We start from the raw sequence: 24,259 nt of genomic DNA, 5'->3' as shown, positions 1-24,259 counted from the left end.
TTCATAGTTGTTTTTCATTAACTTTGTGTCTTTGCAGCCATCACCAAAGGCAGTGACCTGAGTTGTTCACATCTACAATAAGCAGTGTTGAAGTTGCCACTCCCAATCTTGTTCTTCATTTCATTATTTCATATATACTTTTACCACCAAGACCTCTCTGTATAAATAAAGATCACAATGGAAAATGTGGTAATAAGGGAGGCAAGGAGAGAAGACTGCAAGGAACTTAGAAGATTGATACAGGTGTGTTAGTTAGTTAGTCACATGTTACTTAGATTATTTGAATGATTCTTTCATCAAAATTATGTGGAACAAGTCAATTTACAGGATATGTGTACCTGATACGTGTTTCTGGTAGTGAAAACATTACATTATAGTCCTAGTCATGCAACTACACTGAAAGTCAAGGTTGTCTTACAGCTTTAAAAAGAAATTTGTCCATTCAATTGAAGGTGTTGTACAGGAGAAATGATTTAAAGATTTTAGGTTAGATTTAGAATTTGCTTTGCTACATGTCAGATATTTTATGATGCTGGACAAACCATCCAAACTTTTGTTGCTGCATATTGAACTCCTGTCTGAGGCCCTGACAGCTTTAATAATGGGTAATATAGGTCATTTTTCCCTCTAGTGTTGTAGATAGAGCCATCATTGTTTTTCTCAAATTGTTATGGATTATTTATGGCAAATTTATTTAACAAATATGTAAGGGTTGATCAAAAAGTTTCTGTCCAGAATCGGTATGCCAATGAAGCAAAAGCATCATGAGCACTGAGGCCATCTTCCTGCCATCACAACAGGTTGAAGACACCTGTTCTATAAAACACCGTGTCATGCTGTGTGAAGAAGTCCATAACTGCCTGCTACACATCCTTTTCTGAAAGTAATCGTTAACCATCCATGGCCTTTTTTAAGGGACAAAATGTATAATAATCACATGGGGAGAGGTGAGGACTGTAGGGTAGGTGTTAAAGTGTCCCTCACTTAAGTTGGCATAACTTGTGCATTACAACATTCGCGATGTGTGGACATGCACGGCTAGCTTGGAACTTGGTGCACCAGTCCACAAAAGTGCTTTTCAAAAGACATGCTACCCAGTACCGATTCCTCATTTTCCGATGAACATCTACCTGCCCTTCGGCAGCCATGAAAAAAATAGCAGCACATTGGTTTTGTTTTGCTGCATCTGGTAATAACGCCACCATAGTTCATCACTCATTATAAACATTGTGGTAGTTATTTAAAATCTGTAGCTTCTACAAGCTATACCTACATGACATCTGTGGGTAAAAACCACATATTACTTTTACTGCTTGCTTTTGTGCAATCAATACTTTCTTTCTAAGTGATGAACTACCCCAGAAAATTATTCCACAAGACACAGCTGATCGGGAGTATGCAAAATATATCATGAGGTTAATTTGTTTGTTCCGTAGACTAGCAATTACATGAAGAGCAAAAGTAATTGAACATAACTGTTGGAAAAGATCAGTAATACACTTCTTCCACTTCAAGCTTTCATCATATGCACACCCAAAAATTTGGAGCATTTATAAAGATGTAGCTTTCTTGTGTCTTTGATAAATTGCCCTGCATTCCACACACTGTCACTTACAAAATATGGATATAGAAATAATTGTGAAAACTCTGTATTACAACGTTACATTTTTTTCCTAGGAGCTTGCTGACTTTGAACAGATGCCAGATGACTGCAAGTTGACAGTAGAGGGTTTGTATATTACCACTATTTTTGTAATCTGTTTAGGGATTTTATTTTTTTAAATTAATTTCTGTGGATATTGCAGTGAATGTTGTTGTTGAAATTGATCTAATGCTTCTGTATTTAGTTAGTTATCAGCAGGTTCAGTAACTTCATGGCAAATGAAAACTTGCGTTTCATAGGCAATGCTGTTACTGACTGAGCATCCAGGCATGACTCATGATACAATCTCACAGCTTTGCTGGCCCACCAGTACCTCATCTGCTACCATCCAAACTTCACAGAAGATCTGCTGTGTAATTTGTAGGATTAGCACTCCTAGAAGAAAGGGAACAGTGGAGACATGTCTTTGACATACCCGGACGAAGGGGGGAGGGGGGGGGGGTGGCATAATTTCCAAATTGTGAGAGTATTCCCCTTGAAAGGCAAGGTTCATGGTTTGAGTCCCTCTCTGGAACAGAGTTTTTATCTTTCAGCAGGTTTCTAAACAGTGCATACTCTGCTGCAGAGTGAGAGATTTGTTCTGGGAGCAGGTACAGAGTTTGCTACTATTGTGAGAAAGAAATCCTAGAAATAGGTGGGCAATGATTGCACTGTGTTATCATTTCCATCCCAGCTATTATTTGCAAATTCAGTTTCATTTAATCATACAGTGAAGGGTTTCTTGGCAGTATTTGTGTCCTGGTTGATTTTTGTTACACTGACATTAGGCCGTGTCCTAAGACATTTTTCTGTTTGTTTGATTTTTAGCAATGCTCAAAATTATTTTTGCTTTATTTTGAGTGTTACACTTTGTGTCATTCTCTAGTAATATAGGTTTGGAGGATTTTACGATGCTTGTGGGTAACTGAGTTGTATCTCATTGTTTTACAATGCTTGTTATAACTGAGTAGTATGTCACTGTTAGATTATCTGTGGTGTATTAAAGGTTTCTGCTCTTATCATAGGGATTTTTCCTTCCTTTGTGTGTGCTTTTGTTTATTTCTGTTCTTATTTGTTTTATAATAAAATAGGAATGGAAATGGGAAGGAATGTGCTTAACAAATAAATAATTTTTTATTACACTATTTACTTTGTAAATTTTATTCTAATCTTCTTTCCACATGTTTTCTCCAAATGCCATGGCCAAGTCATTGTTTAGATTTCTGTCATACAATATTTTTAATGATCAGAAACTAACTGACCTGTTTGTTTTACTGTAAATATTTAACAAAGTGGGAAAAAAGTTGCTTTCACATCTAAATCACTGAAAGTACTTGTGTACACACACTAACAGCCAAAGGCTGTATCGCTATGGTCTCCAATCCTTGTTGGCCACTCTGTTATGGGAAGTATCACAAAGATGGGCATCAAAATCTCTTGGCATTGCCAGTGATTTGTACTGTCAAACAGGGAATAATACAACACTCAACACAAATAAGCAGTCTCCAGTTAAGGCTATATAGTGTTATTAATATTCTCTGCAGTTACCAGGTGAAATATAAGTTACATCTTGCTGGTGGCTGTTAAATTGTCAGTATTTATAACTTGTGTGCTTTTAAATCCACAGTCACGGCTTGACATACAAATACCTATTCAAAACAGTATTCACAAATGTTTAAGGTTTGGAGCTTATCGACAATTTTTGTAAAATACATTGTTTTCTGTGCCTTTTGTTTTCCGTTTCATTTAGTGCACAGAAGGTTTATGTAGTCATGTTCATGTCATGCCAATATTGCCACTTATATATGCACTGTGAACTAAAATGGCACATCTTACAGCATTAAACTTTGTTTTTTACATTACTACACTATTGTAATACACTTATATATGATTCCGTCACAGGCAAAGGTATTCTAACATCTCAGTATATTTGCTTCAGCAAATAACTCGCTTTGTCAATTGAATATTTCACTTTTCAGCAGAGTGCTCACTGGTATTGAGAATTATACTAGATTAAAACTATTTGTTGGATGCAGCTTGAATTTCAAGCTTTGAATTTCATGGCTAACACTCGTCATTCATGTTCCTGCTTGCAAAGTTCGAAACTGTGGAGCCTCTTGTACATGCATTAGCATCTCTGTGAAGAAACAAATGAGTGTTTGATAATGTTAAGCCGAAGACTGATTTTTAGGTAAGAACTTCTGCACATCAGTAGTCCTTGCCGACATAATCACCTTCAAGCATGCTTGATTGTATCAATTGGTAGACTACAGCATGTGAAAGGAAAGTATTTCAGTTTGAGCACCAAATAGGCATACTTTTTTAATCTGTTCAGAATCTCATTAACTCACTTTATTCGGCAAAGCTTCCGACAGAATATCAAGAGCAGCATAAAAACGCTACAGGAAATTTAAAATGGTATCCTTACTAAAATTTTTCAAAATGTTACCACCACAATACAGGATCAAACAATAAACACCAGGTATTACAGCTAGCATATTATTAAAGATCCCAATACCACAACAGATAAATGCAGACTTTGCAAACAACAAATAGAAACAGTAGATCACATCACAAGCGGATGTACAATACTAGCAAATACAGAATACCCCAGAAGACACGACAATGTAGCAAAAATAATTCATCAACAACTTGCCATACAACATAAACTAATAAAACAACACGTTCCCACATACAAGTATCCACCACAAAATGTACTGGAGAATGATGAATACAAATTATACTGGAACAGAACCATTATAACAGATAAAACAACACCACATAACAACACACCACATACAACAAATATACAGAAGAAAACAGGAGAAAAAATTGAAAAATAAATCCAACTGGCTGAGGAAGTCAAGGACATGTGGCATCAGGATAAAGTTGACATTGTACCAATTATACTATCAACTACAGGAGTCATACCACACAATATCCACCAGTACATCAACGCAATATAGCTACATCCAAACATATATATACAACTACAGAAATCTGTAATTATTGATACATGTTCAATTACCTGAAAGTTCCTAAATGCAATGTAACATATACCACACAGTTAAAAGGAAATCACGCTTGATCAAGGTCCACGTCACTTTCCATTTTTAACCAGACATAACGACTGAGAAAGGAAAGAAATAATAATAATAATTTTAATAGCTGTTTTAATGTAATTGATTAGCTTATATCATTATTATCAATACCACATAAAGTAACAAATGAATAGCTGTGCCATGAAAAGTATTGCAGGTCGTAGTTACATTACATGTCGTAGTTACATTGTTATTGTCAAGTTTTCTCTCTTGCAGCTATTCATTATTCGTCTAGGACATCTTTGTAATACTCTTTTGCATCATTTGGAATTTCGTAGTACTTTAGCAAGGCAGGGATGTCTTCCTTATTTTCTTTGCTAACCATATTTTGTTTTGGTAAAAGTGTGGGTGTTAATACTGTTGGATGGCATGATTTCTTTCTTCTGAGGATGTCAACTTGTGCTGGATCTTTAAAGTATGTATTACTTACTGACATATTAACAAATTTCTTCACTTTCTTGTATGAGAAGACACACTGGCTACTTGTTTTGAATGGGATTGGTGTTTAGTACTTTCTGTGCCCTGTCTTTTAGATTTTTAGCAACCAGCCAGTGTTTAGAACTTTGAGAGTCTCATGCTCTTTAGACTTCTCAGTTCTACCAAACACTCTGTCCAGGAGACAAACAGGAAAAAAGTGATGAGTATTATAGAATTTTGCACTCTTTTCCCAAGAACGCCATAAGCATCACCATCATACAACTATTTTAATTTTGGTTGCTGAAGAATTTGAGAGTAGTTGTATGGTACTGGTAACATCATTTAGTTGTTTCTTATTGAAGTCAGAAAGAAAGTCCAGTAAAATTGAAGCAACCCTTGGTTGCATCGTCTTGAAGTCTATGTCTCCAAGCAGGTATAGAACATGATACTTTGCTTTTTTGCTCCTTAGTGTGGTTCATGATGCACAGACTGTATATCCATATTTGTCTATCATGGAAAATTTCATTGATAGATAGTTTTGAAGTAGGCTTGTTTTGCTGCATGTCAAAGCAAATCTGTCTGGTTCATAGTTCATGCATTTGCTTTTATTTCCATTAGACCAATCTTAAATGCAGAGCAGGTATTTTGATAAGCAGCATTGTTTCAATCCTTGACTTTTTCTTTCTTCATAGAATCTATTAAAATTTTATTGACTGTGAGATATGAAGGCAAGTAGTCTCTTGCCAGACTACCATGGTGGCTCACTCAGCATTCAAATTTCTTCATATCATTTGTAATGGGAATAGTTATATCGTTATGATCCTTTCCTGTTCTATCACTTCCTTTTGTTTGCTATGGCATCCTGCTTCCTTCGTAGAACCAGCATACTAGATAAGATAACCTATCCTACGATATGCCAGAAACTCCTTGGAAAGTAGGAGCAAATACTTCTTCACCATTCCTTTATCAATGGTGTACTTCACTGTCATTGATTTCTCCCTTTTTGCGTTCTGGATGTTCACTGTCTGTGCTGAAGTGAAAAAATATTCAGAAATTTTAACAGAAACTTATCTTTTATTTATTTTATTTAATGATGTCACATGATGATTAAACTGAGTGATATCTTCATAGCAGAGTTCAGTGGCTTTGCCTTCTTTCATTCCTTTAGCTATTGAAGTCCATGAGTGCATTTAATAATAGGTTCCTTTTTACACTTTTGGCTTTGCATATCAGATTGATGTAAGCTCTTCTTGACCTGGAATATAAGGGAAAGATAGCTTGGTACTCACCATAAAGATGACATGTTGAGTGGCAGACACACACAATGGAAAGACTCTTATGCATTAGCTTTTGGCCAAAGCTTTGGTAAGAAAAGAAACACATTCATTCAGACAAGTAAGTGCACCTCATGTACACATGATCGCCATTCAGTCATTGCACAGCTTTTTATATTGATATGACTACCAACCAGCTGTTAAACAGTATGAATGGCCACTGCCAAACTGTGGCCAAAAGCAAAGACCACCCTGTGACACAACATGCAGCTGGACATAACATTCTTGATTTCAGTGGTTGCTTCACTACCTGAGCCATCTGGATCCTCCCCTCCACCACCAGCTTTTCTGAACTGTGCAGATGGGAGTTATGCTTACAACACATTCTGTGCTTCCAAGATTATTTTGGCCTCAATCTGCAGTAACCTATTGGCCCCAAACTCTTTACCCAACAGTTTCCAGCGCCTCTGTCCTATCACCTGCTCCCTATTCGCATCTCTCACCCGCTTTGTACACTGCCCTCTGCCAATGCACTCGCCCATCTTCCCCTTACCCTCTCCTCTCCTTTTTCCCCTCCCTCCCCCCTCCCTCAATCCCTGCCCCACAGCCTCCCTACACTGTACTTGTTGACAGTCTAGTCCCTGCATGCTCTGCCAGTCCAGACAGTCCTCTTCTCAGCCCCCACCTGTACCCTGTTATTCTTTCCCCTTCCCCACTCCCTCCAGATTGCTGACTCCTTTCTATTTGACAGTTGCATTCTGGTCCAAACTGCTGGAGATGGCAGTCATGTGTGCATGAGGTGTGCTTGCTTGCTTGAATGTGTGTGTGTGCCTTTCCTTTTCTGATTAAAGCTTTGGCTGAAAGCTAATGTGTAGGTGTCTTTTAGTTGTGCCTGTCTGCAACTCAATGTGTCATTTTTATGGTGAGCAACACCCTATCTTTTCCTTATATTGTTGGTATTCCAACCAGCAGTTTCTTCCTAAACTGGGATTTTCTTACTGGAACATTCTTTGACCTCTATGCCATTTTCAGAATAACAAGAATAATCATCTATTCTGATATAGCTTACACTACCTCTTTGTACACTAATATGAGAGCATAAAGTGAATATTTGTCTAAAAGTACGCTGTAAGTGTTGTGACCATGATAAAGTCTGGTTGCAACACTATTTCCTCTAGTATATATTGTTACAAGAATGAATAATATGGTGTACAGCAACCTGTCACACCAGTCTACTTCATTATTGCCAACTGCTTGCTATGGAAAGTGAGCTAAGACACTTGAGACTAATTTTATTGCATTTGTTGACTCCAAGAATGCATATATCAGGATTTGCTAAAACCAAATCAAACAATGGAAAATCTAGGATGGAATGTAACAATGTTATGAGAGGGAAAGTTGCCAATCACCATATAGTGGAGATGCTGAGTCACAGATAGTCACAACAAAAAGATTTTCACACTGAAAGCTTTCGGCTAATGGCCTTTGTCAACAATTGACACACATACACACACACTCACATAAACGCACTCACACACACGACTGCAGTCTCAGGCAACTGAAAACACACTGTGAGCAGCAGCACCAGTGCAGGATGGGAGTGGCAACTGGGTGGGGAAAGGATGAGGTTGGGGTGGGGAGGGGGAGGGATAGTATGGTGCGGATGGCAGACAGTGAAGTGCTGCAGGTTGGACGGCGGGTAGGGGAGAAGTGGGAGAAATAGTGGAAGAGGAGGGACACAGAGATAAATAGAGAGAAATAAATAAAAAAATTAAATAAATAGAAAAAAAAGACTGGGTGCAGTGGTGGAATCATGGCTGTGTAGTACTGGAATGGGAGCAGGGAAGGGGCTGGATGGGTAAGGACAGCGACTAATGAAGGTAGAGACCAGGAGGGTGGTTGAGCAACCAAGGGCACACCATAAATATTGTGCAGAGAAAATGTGAAACATTGCAAATGACAACCTGTCAAAAATTCATACAGGTTGGGAAATCTGGGAAAAATCCAGGAATTTTTTACAATTTTGAGAATGTTTCATTGTTTTAGTTTTCAGTTAAATTTTTGTAATTTTGGCTGATAAGAACTGATAGCCCAACAAAGAATTTCACTTTAGCCTCCTACTGCAGAATAAATCTGTAGCAGTAAAACATAAATGAAACAATAACACCAAAATAAAACTTTAGCTCCAAAGAAAGTGTGCCTTTTACAACAACAAAACAATGTGCACACAAAAGCCTCTGCTGATAGCAAAATGTGTCAAAGATTTCAGAATGAAGATTGTGAAATACTTTGTAACAACAAACTGCTTTTGAATTTCAATGAGCATGACATCACAAATGTTTACATTTCTAATAGGTCACAGGAAAATGTTACTTTCAAAGTAAATTTCCTTTTAAGGAAGATGAGTAATGTTACATGTGAGAATGTATTTTGAATTATGTAAATCATGAAGCATTTTAATCTCATTCAGAACTTAACACTTTGAGGACCAGCCATGTAGAAAAGTTTTGGGCCCAGAAGGCCAGCCATGTATGCCATTATTTAAAATTTTACTGGCACATTTATGTTAGATATATCTTAAAGATTAACACATATAAAAAAAACTCCAAGATTAAAGGTTAGTTTTTCATATTTATTTTAAGTCTTTCACAGATTCCGAACCATGCAATAACGATGGCAAAAAGTATAATTATCCTTTAAAAAAAAGTGTGAGGTGAGTTTTTGAGTAATTTCATATGCTATTGGCAAAGTGTGTGATGGAAAATTTATTCGCTGCGTAGCACTGAAATTTATAATCACGCATGTAAGAAATATTCAACTGCGATTTAAGCTGTGCTCTTTGGATCCTGCCCATCCACATCCCTAGAAAAAAAACACGAAACATTTTTGACACCCAATCTTATATGTGAAAGCTTAGCTTTTCTTGAAGCTGTACTGTATGTAAAGTAATTGAAACCATTGAATTTTCCTATTTGTGTGTTCACACTACTTAACAGTGATGTTACTGCTGGCTGACTACATCACATACTCTGTGCTCTGAATATCTGCTGTCATTCACTGGTGAGATCGCGTGACGTGAACTATGATTTGCTAACAAAGGGACATCACAGTCTTATTTTAGTGCTTTGGAAACTTTCATGCTGTGTTTGGTTGAATTTGTATTTATACTTTTGCAGTACAAAAACACACTGTGTATGAGCTGCTGCATATCAAGGATCTTCTCGAAACACATTGTTTTTTGCTGGGTTTCATTTCCTATAAGTGCTGGGAAGATCTACACTGATGTCTAAAACCTTTACCATTCAAAGGGCTGGTATGTTTTACAGCTCAGAAGAAAAGGATATGATCATGTAACATGCAAAAAATGTACTTTCACTGGAGGTATAGTTTGTTTTCACCCAAGAAAACGTTTATTTTCACCCAGAAAAAAGTGTATTTTCACCTGGGACAAAGTGTATTTTTAACCCGGAAAAATGGGGATTTTTTTTTTTTCTTGTCTGTGTATAGACCCTGGGGTATGACAGTAGAAAATGATTGGATACTGTACTGTTGCAATGGCAGGTCTAACTGTTGAGAAATGAGTGACAAGGGTAGGGTTGAGTGATATTTCAAGTGTGTTTTTTTTTAGTCTTCTGACTGGTTTGATATGGTCCACCATGAATTCATCTCCTATGCCAACTTCTTCAACTCAGAGTAGCACTTGCAACCTTTGTCCTCAATTATTTGCTGTATGTATTCTAATATCAGTTTTCTTGTACAATTTTGACACTCTAGTATCATGGAAGTTATTCCCTGATATCTTAACAGATGTCTTACCATGCTGTCCCTTCTTATTGTCAGAATCCACCATGTATTCCTTTCCCTGCCAATTCTCCAGAGTATTCCCTACCTTAACAGTCCATCTAATTTTCAATATTCTTCTGTAGCACCACATCTCAAATGCTTCAATTCTCTTCTGTTCTGGTCTTCTCACAGTTCATGTTTCACTACCATACTACGCTCTACTCCAAATTTGCTTTCTCAGAAATTTCTTCCTCAAATTAATGCCTATTTTTGATAGTAGCAAATTTCTCTTGACCAGAAATGCCCTTTTGCCAGTGCTAGTCTGCTTTTTATGTCCTCCCTGATCCGTCCATCATGGATTATTGTTGTCAGTGTAGCAAAATTCATTAACTTCATCTGTGTTGTGATCACCAATCCTGAAGTTAAGTTCTTGTTTCTGCTACTTCTCATTACTTTCATCTTTCTTCAATTTACTCTCAATCCATATTCTGTATTCATCAGATTGTTCATTCCTTTCATAAAATCCTGTAATTCTTCTTTACTTTCACTGAGGATAGCAATGTCATCAGTGAATTTGTCACTGAAATTGTTTCACATTGAATTTCACACTTGAGCCTTTCTTTTATTTCTGTCATTGCTCCTTCAATTTATAGCTTGAACATTGGGGTGAAAGAGTACATCCTTGGCTTACACCATTTCTAATCCTAGCACTTCGTTCACGTTCTTCCACTCTCATTGTTCCCTCCTGGTTCTTGTACAGTGTGTGTATTACCAGGGTTGCCACAAGTTCCCTGACCTGAAATTCCCTGATTTCCAGACATGTTTTAGCATTGTTCTCTAACAAATATTGAGATCTCAAGGGTAGGTAAAGACATAAGTTGACAAAAAAATATGACTTCTGTGTTTCTAAATGTGTGAGCAAAAATTTTAATTACTAACATCAACATCTTTTGCAATGAACTGTTTTTAGATGGAGAAAGCAAGACCACTGATGTTATTTTATTTTCATCAAAAGAAAAATATTTGAGACAATAATATGAATTTCGTTGGAGTCACAAGACAGGTTGAAAATACCTTCATTGATTTCAGAAATAATCTCAGATAAAGACGGCTTCTTGAAAAAAAGTGTATAAGCCAGGGAAGAGTTGTGTAAACCAACACTATAGGTGACTGTCAATGAAATGTTGGATCTGCTGTATTCTTTATTGTTGGTTATTACCCACTGTGTTATGTCTATTATTTTACAGGTATTGTGTGATTTTTTTTTTTCTTGAAATATATGAGTATATAGCATACAAACCACCAGCGACTGCCACGATTTTCTTTTTCTTATCATCCATACTTAATAATAAATAAACTACTTTTGATGTGCCAAAATGTATTACAAGAAATAAAATGTCTGTAAAATGCCACACTGTACAGTGTACTTGTGGTGAGACAGTCGCATTTCCTGAAATCCTTGCCCATGGCCTCTGGCCCCAGATCAGCGAGACTACATCCAATGGGCAAGGCTTGCACATTAGAGGCAAAAGATGGGCTTCAGATTGGCAGGCCTGATCATTAGAGATACCCACAAAAATGACCTGTGGTTTTGGCCTGTCATGGAAGTTCACTGGTGTAGCTAACTGTTCATGTGTCACAGTCACCATGTTGGTGAAACGAAACTGTGGTGATCAATCCATGCAACTTGCACAAATACTCTGAGAATCAATACTAATGATGATAGGTAGCAACTCACCATAAAGATGATCACTGAGATGCAGACAAGCACATAGAAAAGACAACCATACTCTCACAACTAAATTTTTGGCCATAGCCTTTGACAGAAAACAAGAGCACAAGCACATTCATGCAATCACTCATTTACAACTCATGCACACATGACCACTGTCTCTAGCCACTGCATCAACCATTGCTGAGACTCAGATCCAAACAAACCATTCCTCACACCTCCCTGCCTCTCGTCGCAGCTGCTAGGCTAGTGGCAAGAAGTGGTGGCAGCACTGACTGCAAGCTGATGGGAGTGGTAGAAAGGGGAGAAGCAGTAAGAATGAGGGAGTAGGGAAATGGCTCACATACTCGGCTGTGCCCAGCCACTGATGATGTATAACATTTCAGTAAACAAACCATTTCATCTACTGAGACATAAACTAGATTTTACCAGTGTTTTTCGAAAATTTCCCTGATATTTCTATGATATCCCTGACATATTTGAAATTCCCTGATTTTCAGAACTTGTGCCAACTCTGATTACCCATCTTTCCTTGTAACTTATCCCTATTTTTCTCAGAATTTTGAACATCTTGCACCATTTGACACTATTGAATGCTTTTTACAGGCTGACAAATCCTCCGACCCTGCCTTGGTTTTTCTTTAGTCTTGATGCCATTAACAACCACAACATCAGAATTGACTCTCTGGTGCCTTTCTCTTTCCTGAAGCCAAACTGATCACATTTAGCATATACTCAATTTTATTTTCCATTCTTCTGTATATTTTTCTTGTCAGAAACTTGGATGCACAAGCTGTTAAGTTATTGCGTGAATTACATTTTTCCAAAAATCAGATGGTGTAGCACCAGACTCATACATTCTGCACACCAATGTGAATAATCATTTTGTTGTCACTTACCCGAATGATTTTAGAAGTTCTGATGGAATGTTATCCATCCCTATTGTGCTACTTGATCTTAAGTCTTCCAAAGCTCTTTTAAATTCTGATTCTAATGCTGGATCTCCTATCTTTTCTACATCAACTCCTGTTTCTTCTTCTATCACATCATCAGACAAGTCTTCACTATCACAGAGACCTTCAGTGAACTCTTTACACCTATCCGCTCTCTCCTCTGCATGTAACTGTGGAACTCCCATCACACACTTAATGTTACCACCCTTGCTTTTTATTTCATGAAAGGTTGTTTTGACTTTTCTCTGAGTCTGTCCTTCTGACCGTCATTCCGTTTTTGATTTGTTACCTTAATGAACACCACTGAAAATCTGCATTGAAGGCTGTGGTTCTCTCTACCGAGTTTCCAACAAAATGGCTATCTATATCAATACTGTATGTACTAAAGCTGTTATACTTCATACAATAAACACCAGATGTATATTCATTTAGTTTTTTGTAAGACTGAACCTTGTCTCATTGCTGAATAGAATAGATTGTTGTTAGTTACTTTAAGTGTTGTTTTACAGAAAATCTCGTGATGGCAAAGAAGTGATTCATTTGTGTTAGCCCTCGTAATAATTACACTCATGACTGTAACCCACCCTGTTTTGTATCATTCCAGCTGATACACACACACTGGGCAACAACAATATGGATCTGTTCTGTGGCTCATTGTGACTGTTTGTGCAATACAGTGGTCACAGTGGCTCAGGCTGTTATTTCTGGAATGTTGCTTATTTGTGTACTCTTCTGGCATGTTGGTTTATCACAGAAACAATGCTGATAATGAATGATAGATTCAATGAACATTCAAATAAAGAGAACAGTAACATAAACTTCACTCTTTGCACAAATAGTATGTTGTTGTTGTGATCTTCAGTCCAAAGACTGGTTCAATGCAGCTCTCCATGCTACTCTATCCTGTGCAAGCCTCTTCACCTCCGAATAACTAATGCAACCTACATCCATCTGAATCTGTTTAATGTATTCATCTCTTGGTCTCCCTCTATGATTTTTACCCCTCACGCTTCCCCGCAGTGTTGGTGATCCCTTGATGCCTCAGAATGTGCGCTACCAACCAATCTCTTCTGCCAGCATTATTCCATAGCACCACATTCCAAAAGGTTCTATTCTCTTCTTATCTAAACTGTTTATCGTCCATATTTCACTTCCATACATAGCTACACTCCTTACAAATACTTTCAGAAAGGACTTCTTGACACTCAAATCTATACTTGATGTTAACAAATTTCTCTTCTTCAGAAATGCTTTTTTTGCCATTGCCAGTCTACATATTATATCCTCCCTACTTTGACCATCATCAGTTATTTCTCTTCCCAAATGGCAAAACTCATCTGCTACTTTAAGTGTCTCATTCCCTAATCTAATTCCCTCAGTGTCACCTGATTTAATTCGAATACATTCCATTCAACTGCTCTTCCAGGTCCTTTCCTGTCTCTGACAAAATTACAATGTCATCAGCAAACCTCAGAGTCTTTATTTCTTCTCCCTGGACTTTAATTCCTATCCAATTTTTTTTTGTTTCCTTTACTGCTTGCTCAATATACAGATTGAATAACATCAGGGAGAGGCTACAACCCTGTATCACTTCCTTCTCAACCACTGTTCCCTTTCGTGCCCCTCAACTCTTATAACTGTCATCTGGTTTTGTACTAATTGTAAATAGCCTTTTGCTCCCTGTATTTATCCCTGCCACCTTCAAAATTTGAAAGCAAGTATTCCAGTCAACATTGTCAGAAGCTTTCTCTAAGTCTACAAATGCTATAATAAGAAGTTGTGGGGTCAATATTGCCTTGCATCTTCCTACATTTCTCCAGATTCCAAACTGATCTTCCTTGAGATCAACTTCGACCAGTTTTTCTATTCTTCTGTAAAGGATTCATATTAGTATTTTGCAACTGTGACTTGTTAAACTGATAGTCAGTAATTTTCACTCCTGTAAACACCTGCTTTCTTTTGAATTGGTATTATTATATCCTCCTTGAAGTCTGAGGGTATTTCACCTGTTTCATACATCATGCTCTCCAGATGGAAGAGTTTTGTCATGGCTGCCTCTCCCAAGGCTGTCAATAGCTCTAACAGAATGTTGTCTACTCTCAGGGCCTTGTTTCGACTTAAGTCTTTCAGTGCTTTGTCAATTTTTTCATGCAGTATCATATCTCCCTTCTCATCTTCCTCTACATCCTCTTCCATTTCCATAATATTGCCCTGAAGTACATCTCCCTTGTATAGACTCTCTATATACTCCTTCCACCTTTCTGCTTTCCCTTCTTTGCTTAGGACTGGTTTTCCATCTGAGCTCTTGATATTCATACAGGTGGTTCTCTTTTCTCCTAAGGTCTCTTTAATTTTCCTGTAGACTGCATCTGTCTTACCCCTAGTGATATATGCTTGTACATCCATACATTTGTCCTCTAGCCTTTCCTACTTGCCATTTTGCACTTCCTGTCAGTCTTTTTCTTTTTCTAATTCCCTTTCACCTGCTTCATTTGTTTTGCTATTATATTTTCTCCTTTCATTGATTAAATTCAATAGTGGTACCCAAAGATTTATATTAGCACTAGTCTTTATACCTCCTAGTCCTTTGCTGCTTTCACTATTTCATCTCTGAAAGCTATCCATTCTTTTTCTACTGTATTCCTTTCCCTTGTTCTTGTCAATTATTCCCTAATTCTCCTGCTGAAATTCTCTACAACTTCTGGTTCTTTCAGTTTATTCAGGTCCCATCTACTTAAATTACTGCCTTTTTACAGTTTCTTCATTTTTAATTTGCAGTTCATAATCAATAAATTGTGGTCAGAGACCACATCTGTCCTTGGAAATGGCTTACAGTTTAAAACCTGCTTTCAAAATCTCTGTCTTACTATTATATAATCTATATGAAACCTTCCGGTGTCTCCAGATACCTTCCACATACACAACCTTCATTTATGATTCTTTGCAAAATTCTGCGAGGCAGCTTCCTCTTTAATTTCTTTCCCCAATCCATATTCACCTGCAACTTTTTCTTCTCCTCCTTTTCCTACTATCAAATTCCAGTCCCCCACCACTATTAAATTTTTATCTCTCTTAACTATATGAACAATTTGTTTTATCCCATAATACATTTACTCAATCTCCTCCTCATCTGCGGAGCTAGTTGATATATAAACTTGTACAACAGTGGTGTGTGTGCGCGTCATATCTATCTTGGCTACAATAATGCATGCACTATGCTGTTCATAGAAGCTTATCCACGTTCCTTTTTCTCTATTCATTATTAAACCTACTCCTGCATTAGCCCTATTTGATTTTGTATTTATAACCCTATATTCACCTGACTAGAAATCCTATTCCTCCTGCCACTGAACTTCACTAAATCCCACTATATCTAACTATAACCTATTCATTTCCCTTTTTAAATTTTCTAACCTACCTTCCCGATTATGGGATCTAACATTCCATGCTTTGATCCATAGAACACCAGTTTTGATCGTCCTCATAACAATGTCCTACTGAATAGTCCCTGCCCAGAAATCTGAATGGGGGACTATTTTACCTCCAGAATATTTTACACAAAAGGATACCATCATCATTTAACCATACAGTAGAGCTGCATGCCCTCGGGAAAAATTATGACTACATTTTCCCCTTGCTTTCAGCTGTTTGCAGTAACAGCACAGCAAGGCTATTTTGGTTGATGTTACAAGGCCAGATCAGTAAATAATTCAGACTGTTGCCCCTGCAACTTCTGAAAAGGCTGCTGTCCTTCTTTAGGAACCACACGTTTGTCTGGCCTCTCTACAGATACCCCCCCCCCCCCCCCCCAATTTGTGGTTGCACCTACAGTACAGTTATCTGTATTGCTGAGGCATACAAATCTCCCCACAATGGCAAGGTCCATGGTTCATTGGCAGGGGGGGGGGGGGAGATAGTATGTTTTTATGACATACTGATGTGATTTTCAGCAATGGCCATTAGACCTTCACAGAATGATACTGGAAAATGTAGGCTGCTACCATACTTGAATGAGGATCAGCTAGTAATTACAGCTATTTGAAGTACTGGTCAGAATTTTCTAGTAACTTTAGTTGTGTAAATTAAAACAAAAATACTGGCAATCTGCTCTCATTCAGTAACTATATGTCTATTTGTCCTTCGCTAGCAATACAGGGCCCTTAATTATTACCATTTTCATTTTCAGGACTGGAGCGTGATGGCTTTGATGCAGTGCCACCACTGTTTCACTGTTATGTTGCAGAAGTCAGTACGCACGTGAAGGATATCAGTGCAACCAAAGAAGAAAATGGTCAGTCCCCTGGTTTGATAAGTAATTTTATGAAGCTTAGGATTTTGTAAACTTCTTGTATATTCCTTACACAATGTGGTTTTTGACATCTCATCTCCTGTTTCTCTACAACTTTTGTTTTTTGGTGTTCAAGAAATACTGCTAAGCATCTTCAAACTCTGTTAAGTGGCATATTCCCTTAGACATTAAGGGTGAACTGGAGGTTTATCAAATATAAAGTAAATGTATCGAGTCTTTTTATTTTAACTCATGACAAGAAATATATGAAATTATCTTTCTAAGTGGCCTTCACTGATACATATTGCCAGTTTTTAGATCAGTCAACATAAAAACTGAGTACTTTATTGTATAGTACTTTAGACACACAACGGCACGCCCCAATGAACCAAAGTTTATTCTTCTTTCACATACAAGCAAACAACATTTGAGAGCATGGACACAAACACAGAAACAATCCAGGTACTGTTACAAGCAGCTGCTGACAATAAGTATGAACACAATATGAGGCTGAGTGCTAGCTGCACTGCACTTATAAAGAGGAAGACTCCAATAGACATTGTGTCAGATATTATGCTGTGTGCACAAATGATGTGGCCCACTGCAGATAACCCCTGATGGCTGTCCCATCCAAATGCTGTTGGCAGAGCATTGAAAGTGTATTGCACCAATAGCCAGGTGCCACATTGCATATCCAGGTATTATGCACAGGGTTATAACACGCCTTCCCCCTACCTTGGGGAAAGGGTGCTCCTCCAATGTGGGAGTCAGGGTGACTGCTGAAACATCCATGGCCTCTGTGGTAGATGCTGCAGGCCATTACAGTGGCAGCAAAGGGACATTCCCACCTGGAACCAGTGAGTAGGAGTGGAAGTGGCATGGCTGTGGACCCATGCAGTGGCCACTCCCTTGCAAAGTACCATAGGAGAGTACTAGTGACAACAGCATTGGTAGCATTTTGACATCCAGTCCCTTGATATGGTGGAAATGCGACAACAGTGAAGGCACTGGCCGCTCGGTCAGGGGTGCTGGAGATGCTGATGTTGAAGGACCCAAAAGTGATGGCCCATCCAACAGTGGAATCACTGGTGGTAGCAGAGCATCCTGGGAAGACCTGCCAACAGGCGCAGGGAGGCTGGACCCCTGTGGAGAGGCAGGAAGAGGTAACATTCACAAGGAGCTTGGGACCACCACTGCACCAGGGATGCCCCACTAGACTGAGACAGGCACTTAGGGAGGAAACAGAGTTGGTGGCAGTGGATTCACGGCATTTGCTGTGGCATGAGGACACAGCTGGCTGGCCATGATGTGTACTATGCAGAGCATCCTTGGCAACTGTGAACCATGACTGGAATCCTCTACGATTGTCGGCCAAACCTCCGAGCCCAGACTACAGAGCCAGGAGCTCTGGCTACGAGGGCCACACTGAGATGCAGGAGGGTATGTGGCTGGCAACCATACAACTCATTGGACTTTGATCCCCTACTGGCAAAAACCTGTAAGAACTCAAGAAGCATGTCAAGGCATCTTTTGTGGAGGAGACCACAACATATTTCTCCATTTGAACCTTTGCACCTTTAACATGTGGATTAGACTTTTCACATCATCATAAGAGTGGAGCTGAAAAGGAGAAGGAGCCACATGACAAATGCCTTGATGGTTGAAGATATCGTGGAAGGGTTGAGACACCAACTGTGGACCGTTGTCCATCACAAGCACATGATACAATACTTCAATAGAAAAAATTATGGAGACGGCCTGAATCGTAGCTGCAGCTGTCATCGAAGATCTGAGGATCACACATGGAAACTTAGAAAAAGTATTGACAACCAACAACCAGTAATAATTAAGGAAGGATCCTGCAAAATCAATGTGGATGTGTGCCTACAGATGCTATGGTGTGGGCCATGCAGTGGTGTTGCTGCTTGTTGGGTACACACTGAGAGCAGACTGTGAAAAGATGTACAGTGTCATCGTCAATGCCAGGCCAAAACACATGTTGTTGGGTCAGTAAATTGGTATGTGAGACCCCCCAACATCCCTTATGTAGGAGCTGAGGCAGTTCACACCATAGTGTGGCCAGGATCACAACCCTAGGCAACAGCCCAGCTATAACTAAGATAACAATACCGTCAAATACCAAAAGATGATGATGAAGGGCAAAATAGTTATATGAAGGATCAGAAACCCTGGCCAGAGGCCTGTCTAGCCATCCATTCTGAATAAGGTGAACAACTTGATGCAAAACTGGATCAGCAACCACAGCCACTGTAGCCTGGAGCCAATAATAGGAAACTCTTCCATTATACATTGCACTTCAACATCTAAGTGTTAACAAAGAAATCCATCATGATGAAAGTTGGATTTGGCCCCACTGAAGGCTGAGACAGTATATCAGCACTGACATGCTGCTGGTAAACTGAAAATGTATTTTGTTGTTGTAGTGAGGCAGAAACAAGGCCCAATGTTGGGGGCAATGTGCACTTTTGTTGCACAATGAAGCATAAAAATTAACAATGAAACCAAGGGCTTATGGTCAGTAATGTGGTGGAGCTTAGACTCGTAGAAGAGCACAGGAAACTTTTTGAGGGCATAGATGATAGCAACCACTTGCTTTTCAACTTGGGAGTACTCCTGCTGAAGAGAGTTGAGCGTTTTTGATGCATAATCTACTGGAAATCTGGAACCATGCTCATATCATTGTGTGAGAATGACTCCAAGGACACACTGAGAAGTGTCTATAGCCAAAACCAGATGGTGACCAAGATGGAAGTAGCCAAACAAATCCCTGGATACAAAAATACATAAAATAAGGGAAAGGCAACCAATTACCTATGGACGACTGTTACAAGGCACACATAAATGCGTAATAGAAAACTGTTAGTACTAGCTTTTAAGTGATTGCTTTTTTTGTAGTAAGAGTGTTGTGACTCGCCGATCATTCAAAGTGCTACCGCGCAATTACGCGCGTCCTCTACATGCGGCACTGTCTGCCAGCCATGCAGCAGCTGCGCCACCTAAGCGGCCAGCCGAGCAGCGGCCGCTAGACCGGGACTCTGTGCTCATTCGAATGCTAACGTGTACACACGTCTTACTTGTCAACTTACTCTGTGACTTATATGTGTTGTGTCATTCCGAAATATATGTGTTGAACTTGACATTATGGCGACGAGGATGGGATTTTTCCTTTTCACCGTTGACTCACAGGGTTCCATGGCTACTGTCGAGCAACTATTGCAAAATCTCCTTGAACAGCAAATGCTTCTAACAGCGGTGATTCGCGATTTCGTCGCGGTGTCAAATGCGGGGCGTTTCTCGTCGTTGGCTATACCTCCTTTTCCTCCTTACGACGAGACGGCGGAAGACTGGTCTGATTATAAAAAACATCTTCGACAGCACTTCTTGGCATTTCATGTCACGGACGAACAACCATGTAAGTCTCTGTTCCTTTCCTGGATTTCACCTCAAATGTATCAGTTGTTGTCGCAATTGGCTCCTTTGAAGGATCCTGCGTCTTTGTCCTTTCCTGAAATGTGCTCACTTCTGTCTGTCTATTTTCAAAAGCAAATGCATGTGGTAGCCTCTCGTGTTGCCTTTTATCGTTGTCAAAAACAGCCACGTCAATCCTATCGCGCTTGGGCTGCTGAACTTCATGGCCTCAGTCGAAAGTGTCAATTTGTTACTGACGTTCGCAAAGAATCCTATGCCGATTCCATGGTATGGGATGCTATTATCCGGTCGGCGCCCGACAAAGAAGTTCGGCAATGTGCCCTTCAGTTGGCGAATCCGACTCTAGATGAAGTTCTCTCCATTGCGCAGTCTTTTGAAATTTCTTGTGCCTCTGGGGTGCAAATAGAGGCGTGGGGTGATGTCGGGGAAATACAACCTCTGTGCGCTGTTGACGACGCGTGTGGCGCGTCCCTGCCGGCCGACGTGGCCGCAGTGCGCTCCCACGCGCAGACTCGGCCTAGCCGTAAACAACCCGCTAAGAAACTGCAGCAAAACCCCCGGCAACTTCCTTCATGTCCGCGGTGTTTTACGAAACATTCACGCGAGGATTGTCCCCAACATTGGGCTGTGTGTCACAATTGCAAAAAGGAAGGTCATGTGTCTTCCGTTTGCAAATCCGACCACATACATGATGTTCATGAACATGACGCTGATTCTGATTCTGTGTTGTCTGTCAATTGCACTTCTTCCCTTCCAGGGAAATTATTCCTCACTGTCCAAATCCTTGGACGAGATGTTCGCATGCAAGTGGATACCGGTTCTGCTGCCACTATAATTAATTCTCAGACATATCTTCAGTTGGGTTCTCCACTCCTGTCACCTGTCACTCGGCAATTACGGACGTACAATAAACAGAAGATTTCTCTCTTGGGACAGTTTGATGCTGAGGTATCTTACAAATCCATTGTCCGCACTGTTCCCATATTTGTGGTCGACCAGAGCAACGCAGAAAATCTTTTTGGTTTCGATGCTTTTCGCGTTTTTGGGTTCTCCATAGACGACTCTGTCAATATTGTCTCTGATGCTATTCCTTATGCTCAACTGGATTCCTTGTCGATGACATTTTCGTCCCTTTTCTCTCCTGGGTTAGGCCGTGCAAACGACTTTGAAGCTCATATCATGCTCTCATGCTCAAACCCACTGCTCGGCCTAAGTTTTTTCGGGCTCGGCCCATTCAGCGGTCCTCTCCTGTCGTTGTCATTGCTAAGCCAAATGGTGATATTCGTCTCTGTGGCGATTTCAAAGCCACTGTAAATGCTCAATGCCTCATCGACACTTACCCTATGCCTCGTCCTGAAGAACTGTTCACTAAACTTGCTGGAGGCCAGTATTTTTCTAAAATTGACCTGTCAGAAGCTTATCATCAACTTCCTCTCGACGCTGCTTCCCGGCAGTTTCTGGTCCTTAACACGCCTTTCGGCCTCTATCAATACCAATGCTTGCCATTCGGGGTTGGTAGTGCCCCTGCTTTCTTTCAGCGATTCTTGGAACAATTATTGCTCCCTGTCCCTGGGTGTATCAGTTACATGGATGACATTGTTGTCACTGGCTCCACCACTGAAGAGCATCTTCAAAATCTCCCCACACTTTTTCATGTCTTACAGACTGCCGGTCTTAAGTGTAATCTTCAGAAATCACAATTTTTTCAGGCATCTATCACGTACTTGGGGTTTCAACTCTCTCAGGATGGTATTCGTCCGCTTCACCAAACTGTCGCTGCGATCAATGCCCTTCCTCGCCCTACATCTGTTAAGGAACTGCAGGCCTTCTTGGGGAAAATAGCATACTATCACAAGTTTTTACCGTCTGCGGCTTTGGTGGCTCAGCCGTTGCATTGCCTGTTGCATAAAAACGTGCCTTTTCACTGGTCCGCGTCATGCGATGCGGCTTTCCAAAAATTGAAGACTATGCTGAAACAGGCCCTGTGCCTGGCTACTTATTGACCTGGCCAACATCTTGTTCTTGCCACAGACGCCTCTCAATACAGGGTCGGTGCAGTCCTTGCACACCGTTTTTCTGGCGGTTCGGAACAACACATTGCTTATGCCTCCAAAATGCTCACGGATGCCCAACAAAAGTATTCTCAAATTGAGAAAGAAGCTTTGGCCATTATTTATGCTCTTCATAAGTTTGGTGTTTTTCTCTATGGCTCAAAATTTCATCTTGTTACGGATCACAAACCACTTGTTTCCTTGTTTCATCCATCAACGTCACTTCCCGACAAGGCTGCACACCGTCTCCAGCGTTGGGCTCTTTACTTGTCTTGTTTCAATTATGAGATTCATTTCCGGCCAACGGCTCAACATGCAAATGCTGATGCTCTGTCTCGCCTTCCCATGGGTCCTGATCAGGGATTCGATAGGGACGAACTTCTGTGTTTCCACTTGGATGTTGTCGAGCAGCGGGTTGTGGACGGGTTCCCCATCACTGGGGACAGGCTGGCGGCTGCTACGGGTTCTGACCCTACCCTCTCCCGGGTTTTACACTGTATTCAGAAGGGCTGGCCAGATCGCCCGTCTGCTAAGACTTCTGATCCATTGCGGAACTACTACACTTTGCGCTACCGCCTCACGGCTAGGGATGGTGTTATCCTCCTCTCTACTGACAATGCTTCGCCGCGTTTTGTGGTACCTGCGTCTTTGCGTGCTTCGATCTTGCGCCTCCTTCACCAAGGGCACTGGGGTGTGTCTCGCACAAAATCTCTGCCGCGCCGTCATGTGTACTGGCCTGGCATCGACTCTGAAATAGCACACATGGTCGCCGCCTGCAGCCCTTGTGCATCACAGGCCACTGCCCCGAAGTCATCTTTGTCACCGTGGCCTTCACCTGAGAAGCCCTGGGAGCGCATTCATGCTGACTTTGCGGGACCCTTTTTAAGTACTTATTTGCTCCTCGTGATTGTCGCCTACTCTAACTTTCCTTTCATTGTCCGTTGCACGTCACGTACCACCGCGGCAACCACCGGTGCTCTCGCCCGCATTTCTTCTTTGGAAGGCCTCCCCTCTACTCTTGTTACTGACAATGGTCCGCAATTTGCCTCTTCCGAATTTGCGGATTTTTGTGCTTGTCACGGCGTTATGCATGTCACGGCCCCGCCGTTCCATCCACAATCCAACGGTGAGGCTGAACGACTGGTCCGCACATTTAAGGCTCAGATGTGGACACTTCTGACTTCTTGTGCTGCCGATGATGCGCTTCTCCAGTTTCTGGCGTCTTACCGTTTCACCCCCATGGGCGACCACAGCCCGGCTGAGATCTTACATGGCCGACAGCCCCGCACGCTACTTCATCTTCTGCGGCCTTCCACCTCCCGGCCGCGGGTGCCTCCACTTGGCCGGTTCACCGCCGACGACCTCGTCTGGGTACGGGGATATGGCAGGCGGCCAAAATGGAGCCCGGGCTGCATCTTAAGACACCATGGCCGACGCCTGTATGAAATCCAGACGGACACGGGTGTTGCAGTGCGTCATTCGGACCAGCTTCGGCCTCGTGTGCCAGCAACACCTGTTCCGAATGCCGCTACACCACCTTTGGCTCTACCCGATGCTCGGGATCTTAG

The 24,259-nt window shown here is 40.6% G+C and overlaps 1 protein-coding gene across 3 annotated transcripts in view; it reads left to right on the top strand.

Annotated features, from left to right (window-relative positions):
- Positions 1 to 24,259, top strand: part of LOC126161980 (thialysine N-epsilon-acetyltransferase-like) — a 106,242-nt gene that overhangs the window by 25,405 nt on the left and 56,578 nt on the right. For all 3 annotated transcript variants that reach the window (XM_049918177.1, XM_049918179.1, XM_049918178.1), the window contains exons 2-4: positions 38 to 243; positions 1,678 to 1,729; positions 17,089 to 17,193. In XM_049918177.1, coding sequence (XP_049774134.1) covers positions 178 to 243; positions 1,678 to 1,729; positions 17,089 to 17,193 — 223 coding nt within the window. In that variant the 5' untranslated portion in view covers positions 38 to 177. The remainder of the gene's footprint in view (positions 1 to 37; positions 244 to 1,677; positions 1,730 to 17,088; positions 17,194 to 24,259) is intronic.

The sequence above is a fragment of the Schistocerca cancellata genome, chromosome 2 (assembly GCF_023864275.1).
Source record: "Schistocerca cancellata isolate TAMUIC-IGC-003103 chromosome 2, iqSchCanc2.1, whole genome shotgun sequence".
NCBI lineage: Eukaryota > Metazoa > Arthropoda > Insecta > Orthoptera > Acrididae > Schistocerca > Schistocerca cancellata.
The sequence above is the reverse complement of the archived record's forward strand: the minus strand, read 5'-3'. Positions and strand labels throughout refer to the sequence as shown.